Here is a 6,948-nt window from a genome sequence, read left to right on the forward strand (position 1 = left end):
AATCAATCTTTTCTACACCCTCTCTAAGGCCTTCACATCCTTCCTAAAGTGTAGTGCCCAGAATTGGATACAATACTCCAGTTGAGGCCAAACCAGTGTTTTATAAAGGTTCATCATAACTTCCTTGCTTTTGTACTTTAAGTATTGCCTGAAAGGGTGGTGGAAGCAGATTTAACAAGAATGTGAATGGAAATTGGATATATATTGGAGGAAAAATTTGCAGGGCCACAAGGAAAAGGTTCGGTCGGGAAGAGTGCAACTAGCTAGCTCTGAGCTGGAATGGATAGGATGGGCCGAATGGCCTCCCGGGAACCCGCAGACACACAAACGCACGACAAGAGTGTAAGTGCGGTGTGCTGCACTGCACATACCTGGGAATGACTAGGATTAGATCACTGTGGATCCTGTACTGGTCCTGCAATGGATCACAGCACTGGGGAAACCCGGTGCGAGCGTTACAAGCAGAGATGTCCCTGGTTACCGACAAACCTTGGTACTCAATGTGGAAGAATAAAAACCAAAACAGTGGCTAGCTCAGGATAGTGTGCATTAATCTTCTTCCCCCATCTGCGTATGTTACCGCATCAAAATGACGGTCCCAGCTACAAACATCACCCCCCCCCCCCCCCCCCGGGAAGTGCCTCACTCCTGGACCGGAAAGCCACTTTCATCAACGGAACACACAGAAGACACTTGTTTAATCATTTTATTCAGACAGCGACCCAGTTGGACTAAATCAAAGAATTCTTACACAATTGGATTGGACAAAAAAATAATCCCAGTTGAATACTTAGTGGTGGCAGAGACGCCAAGCCCCCCCCACACTGCAATAATTTACTCTTCCCCGGCCGTCTCCCAGAGTCTCCCTGGGGAATTTACATGGCAAACAGGATCAGGAAGGCGACCATCAGACAGAAGAGGCCCATGGCCTCAGAAAGAGCGAATCCCAGGATTGCGTAAGAGAAAAGTTGCTGTTTCAGGGAAGGGTTCCTGCAGAATAGACAAAAAAAAAAACAACATTTTAGCTTTCTCTGGCATCATTAACCGTTCGCAAACTCCAGCAGCACATTGAGCCGGATGGAGGCTGCCCGTTACAGGCTGGGCCCAGTCCGTACTGTCGGGAAGCAAGGCTCGGACACAGCATGCCTGCTCTGTACCCAAGTTATAAAACACTCGCACCCTCATTGGACGGACGGGTAACCTCGGCGTCCACTGGTATGAAACGGGCTCTCCCCTCTTACACACACTGCCACCGCCCCCCTCCCCTCAATGCATTGGGTCAACGCTGGTGAATTCAGCACTTCTTCTGCCATTTCCAGCACCCAGCATCAGGAGCAAGTGCTCACCGGCAACATTCCCGTTAACAGGCTGGACAGATCATTAATCACATTCAAAAAGTACTTGGATGTGCACTTAAAGAGCCGCGATCTATAGGGCTACGGACCTAGTGCTGGAAGGTGGAATTAAGCTGGGTAGCTCTTCAACCGACAGACAATGGGCCAAATGGCCTCCTTCTGTGGTGTAATTTGCTATGATTTATAATTCTGTACAGGTGTGGTTTGCCCCTTTAAAGACCGGCTGCCGCAGGCCCTCCAGAGGGCTATGCCGTGCAGTCACCCAGCTTAATGAGATCGTTGCTCCCAGGTAGTTAGCGACCCCAACTCTGCCCAGCCTTGGGGTTCATCCCCCAGCCCAGGGGGCAGGCAGCTAACCTACTTCTGGTACCACTGCGACCTTTCCACTCCAACCACTCTGAATGACCTCTGGGAACTCAGTTGTTGCCCAAAGTCCTACCACAAGGGGCCCCCACAACCAAAGGAACTTTAATCCCATTGATTTGGACTGGAGTTGAGCAGAGAGGTGAAAGGTCAGGGTGCCATCCAGGGGCCAGTAAAACAGACTCAGCCTGCAAACGGAAAGAGGCAGATTATGGCACAGGTGTCAGCAACATCCACCTTTATACTTCAAGGGACAACCCCGATCACACACATCAATCTTCAACATTAAACACTCACTCTCTCCTCTCCCCCCCCCCCCCCCCCACCACTGGCACACCGTGACTGCAGTGTGCACCATCTACAAGATGCACTGCAGCAACTCGCTAAGGCTCCTTCAACATCACCCGCGACCTCTGCCGTCTCGATGGACAAGGGCAGCAGGCGCATGGGAACACCACCACCTCCACGTTCCCCTCCAAGTCACACACCATCCCGACTTGGAAATATATCGCCGTTCCTTCATCGTCGCTGGGTCACAATCCTGGAACTCCCTCCCTAACAGCACTGTGGGAGCACCGTCACCACACGGACTGCAGCGGATCAAGAAGGTGGCTCACCACCACCCTTCGAGGGCAATAAATGCCGGTCTTACAGCGACGCCCACATCCCATGAATGAATATATTTTTAAATCATGCAGTGTGGGAGGGACCTTCTGATCCACCCCTTCCTCGCTCCTCCAAAACCAGGAACATATCCAGCTGTTGAAGAGAAGAGGGCAGGTGAAATGACCGTCCTTTTGGTCTGCAGGACAGAGCTTGTTCACGGAACAGGGGGCCCTACGGTATCGTTTTACCACACTGTTCCAATGGGAGCAGAGGCAAGTCAATGGATGGATCCTGATCAAACCAGTAACCGCCCTCCCCCCCCTCCCCCCCCCCCCCCCCACAAATTGTAGGTTTAACTCAGATCCAGAAGGAGTGTTACCTGGCGTAGCCGATAATCAAGCTGCCGAAGACCGTCCCAATACCAGCACCCGATCCGGCCACGCCCACAGTGGCAGCGCCAGCACCAATGAACTTCGCAGCAGTGTCGATGTCCCTGGAGGCGACGCTGGTCTGGAGGTCCCGCCGTACAGTCTGCACCAGTGCATTCCTCGGCGCAGGGAGCAGCTGTGCGTGAACACAGCGAGAGAGAGTGGTTAACAGGCCGCCGCCACTTCCAAAATATAAAACTATTCATTTTAGGTCTCCTTCCATGCTGAGGGAGGGGCGCTTATTCCCAAATCCCACTGCTAACCTCAGACAGGGCTTTGCAGCGAGGTGCTCCTGGGCTTGAGGCGCTGGAGCGCATGGGGGGGGGGGGGGGGGGCGGAGATTGGGGGAAAGAATCAGGATTTCTGCTCCTGAACACGATCTGGTGACCCCGCCTGGAAAGTGAACATTGAGCAAAGTTGTAATTAAGGGACAACGCTGAGTGGGCAAAAGATAGATTTTAACACAGGCAAGTGAAGTCATCCTTTTGGATCAAAAATTCATCTTTTTAAAATTTTATAAATGGCGCAAAGCTAGAAACAGTGGCGGTCCAAGAAATTTAGGGGCCCAGATAGACAGATCAATAAGGTGTCGTCGTCAGGTACAAACACTAATCAAAATGGCTAATGGAATGTTAGCTTTCATAACTAAAGGACTAGAATATAAACATAAGAAAATAAGAGCAGGAGTAGGCCACTCGGCCCCTCGAGCCTGTTCGGCCATTCAGCAAGACCATGGCTGACCTACTCAACACCACCTTGCTGCCCAATCCCTTGATTCCATTAGTATCCAAAAATCTATCAGCCCGTCTTGAATATACTTAACGCCCGAGCATCCACAGTTCACTGGGGTGGAGAATTCCACAGATTCATAATCATCTCCGTACTAAATGGCCGACGCCTTATTCTGAGACGGTAATAAAGGGAAGTTTTGCTTCAGCTCAACAAAGCCCTGGACAGACCACACCTGGAGCACTGTACAGCTCTGGACACCGCATCTTAGGAAGGATATATTGGTCTCGGACACACTGCAGTGCAGATTCACCACAAGGTTACCAGGGTCCCAAGGGTTAGACTGAGATTACATAAACTAGGCATGCATTCTCTAGAATACAGAAGGTAAAGGGGAGTTGGATTTGTTTTTTTTTTTTAAAAAAAGGATATTGAAAGGAATCGATAGGGTCGAGAAACTTTTTCCACTGCTGAGTGTAGGACAATCAGAGCCAGGCCATTCAGGAGAGGTTAGGAAACACTTTCACGCAAACGGTGGTAGGAGTGTGGAACTCTCTCCCACAAAAAGCAGTAGGTGCTAGTGCAATTAATCATTTTAAATCTGAGATCAATAGATTTTTGCTAGACAAAGGGCATGAAGGGATACGGAACCAAGGCGGGTAGATGGAGTTAAGATGCAGATCAGTCATGATCTCATTGAATGGTAGAACAGGCATATGCACAGCTATGAGGCACCCCATGACCAAATAGCCAGAAGCTCAATGTCTGGGCTCACCTGGGTAAAATATTAAGAGGGCTGTGGGTACCCATGAACAGCATCTTAGCACAAGACAGCTACTAGGAGGCAGGAGAATGAATGGCAAGGGAGGGAAAGAAACAGTGGAACAGGAAGAGGCCATTCAGCCTTTCAAGCCTGCTCCTCGGTTCAATTAGATCATGGCTGATCTGTACGCTAACTCCATAACCCTTACCCAACAAAAAGCACAAGCCACTTGCCACTCGGGTTGGCAACCAGAAGCAATGTCAGCACCACTGCCCTGTTGGCTGATGAAGGGAGACTTCCTTCCCAGTAACCTGCAGAGTTTAACTTGCAGCTGGCCACACTCAGAGGACCTTTGCCCTGCCTGTGACGGGATACATGGCCATTTTGCTGAGCGGCCCGGAGGCACTCCGCCCATCCCGCCATCTAATGACTCGATTCCCGCGCATCAGAGATTTCAAAAAGCTCTTACTTGTTCGTTTTGAATCTCCGGCCTGCTAAAGACAGAGGCCGACATCGGCCGAAGGAATGTCCTCGAAGTGCTGCGAACCTGGAAGGCAAATCAGAAACATCTCACCGACAGCATCCAAAGGTCCATGCCTCCTGCAAGAGGCACCCCCCCCTACACCCAACAGCCCCTTCACACTAACCCCCACCCAACAGGCCTTTGATTTTAAGAGCTTTGCACATGCCCACTATTTTATCACAGGATACCCATGCATTCTTTTCAATACATTATATTGGAAATCAGTTAAATCAATTGTAGTTAGTCTAATTAACTCCTGGTCATCAGGCCTCAAATCTCTAAGCAGTCCAAGCATTAGACGAGACAATACTGAGAGGAGAGACTGTGCAATAGACATACCGCTAATATTTAGTGTTTATTTTCCCCTTAAGCTGTGCATAAAGACAGTGACCAATAACATATAATTATGCTCAAGGAAAGTACTGAAAGATAAGTAGTTTCATTTCTTCAAACAGAATTAACAGCCAAGTCAGAATGAAAAGCAGAGAGTCCTTCCTTTAAACACTCACCACAGCAGGACAGGAGACAAACTTAGCACAAGTGTACATCATGGTTATACCTTTCAGAAAGGGGAGGGGGGAAAAAAATCAATTTACATTCTATTTAGACCACTTCACACTGGAACACAAATCTAATCTACACATTACCGGTTACTGCAAAGCTCCAATTAGAAAGATTAACCCTACACAGCTTCTTGTAGTGCTTTGAAATACAACCTGCAGACTACCAGGAGAATTATATTTTTTCCAAGCTTAAAAAGCAGGAAATTTTAACCCATAGTTACACAAGAGCATGTCTGTAAAATCAAAAAATAAATCCCAGTATCACTGAGGACACAACAATAATTCTGGCTCACTACATAACGAGTTTATTACTGGAGCCTAAATGCTTAAGCACCTCGATTACTTGTCAGAATGACCCTTGCTGCAGCCTGGAGGTCAGGGCACCATACCGAAGCAAATAAATTAAACACAATACACAACCATTTTAAGAGCAAGACTGTCACACTGAAACTAGAGCAGTGAACGAGCAATCCGTCGGGCTTCAGAAACCCTTGCACATTGTACAATTTCACAGACTCAAATACTAATCGACAGAGGTCAATGTTCAGAGAGTCCATCGCCCAGCAAAAGGCCTGTAGGAATAATGCACCAAACACTACCTTCAATGGCAACGGGTTTAAACCCAGTGTAAGAAATCAGGAGCAGTCATTCATTTGCAGAGGCTCCAATTCTATAAGAGGTCAACCTATTGCAAAAGGTGCAATAAACACAATGCACAAAATTAAACTGAAAGCACAAAAATGCTTGTTGCAAAACCAAAGAGCTTGACAAAAAAATGGTAAAAGCACAAAATTGCTTAACATAAAGCCAAAATACTTAATGCACAAAAAAATTAGACTGAAGACACAAAACATTTAATTTCAAAACATGCTTACTGCCAAACCAAAATACTGGAGGCAAAAAAATGCTAAAAGCACAAAAAATGCTTAATGCGAAATTAAAATAGCGCAATTTTTATATTAATGAATTTATAATACATTAATAACTGATATTTGGAAAGGGCAAAGGCAGTGAGGTTGAATTCTCGCTGCAACCCCACCGCTGGAATTGGAGGTCAAACACCAGCGCCGGCCCAGCGGGCTTCCGGCTGGCGGCCCACATGCCTCCCCGGGCTGAAGGGGCCTGAAACCGTCCAACTCCCGACTCGAGGCCCAGGCTTTGGGGCCTAAGGCGCGGGTGACGGTGGGCCCGGGTGGGGTGGAGCAGGGGTGGGCTGGAAGACCAGGGAAAGACCTCCCGATCGTGTCCGGTGAGCCGCCTGTTACCCGCGGGCCGCTGTCTGCGTTATCCCTCTCCTCAACGCTGCCTCTCCCCTCAATGGCGACGCCGGTCACCCACTCACCTTCTCCTTCCAGTCACCTCCAGCCGCCCCGCCGCTGATTGGCCGCCCGCGCTGCGGGGCCCGCCTCCCCGCCCACGCCGCCCTCCGTTGATTGGTCGCCCTCCACGACTGGCGCGCCCGCAGTCCAATGGAAATGCTGCCGATGAGCACGGCGACCTTGGCCAAGAGAGAACTCGGGTGCGCTGGTGGCGCTGCCGCCCCCTGCTGGCTGGGAGGACCTGTGCAGCTACAATGTCCCCTTGGACCATTCAGCATTCTGCTTGCACTGTCAAGGTG

At 49.4% G+C, this 6,948-nt stretch overlaps 1 protein-coding gene across 2 annotated transcripts; it reads right to left on the minus strand.

Annotated features, from left to right (window-relative positions):
* Positions 1-692: 692 nt before the first annotated feature.
* atp5mc1 (ATP synthase membrane subunit c locus 1) lies at positions 693-6,714 on the minus strand. Of its 2 annotated transcripts, none has more exons than XM_070864556.1 (5): positions 6,673-6,714; positions 5,277-5,326; positions 4,714-4,791; positions 2,704-2,888; positions 693-990 (listed from the first exon to the last, which is right to left on the minus strand). In XM_070864556.1, the coding sequence occupies exons 2-5, from the start codon at positions 5,316-5,318 to the stop codon at positions 876-878; spliced, it is 420 nt and encodes a 139-aa protein (XP_070720657.1). In that variant the 5' UTR covers positions 5,319-5,326; positions 6,673-6,714; the 3' UTR covers positions 693-875. The 2 variants fall into 2 exon arrangements, with proteins under 2 accessions (XP_070720657.1, XP_070720656.1); XM_070864555.1 differs by lacking the exon at positions 6,673-6,714 and adding an exon at positions 6,596-6,671.
* Between the last annotated feature and the right edge of the window lie 234 nt (positions 6,715-6,948).

Source organism: Pristiophorus japonicus, chromosome 21, assembly GCF_044704955.1.
Source record: "Pristiophorus japonicus isolate sPriJap1 chromosome 21, sPriJap1.hap1, whole genome shotgun sequence".
NCBI lineage: Eukaryota > Metazoa > Chordata > Chondrichthyes > Pristiophoridae > Pristiophorus > Pristiophorus japonicus.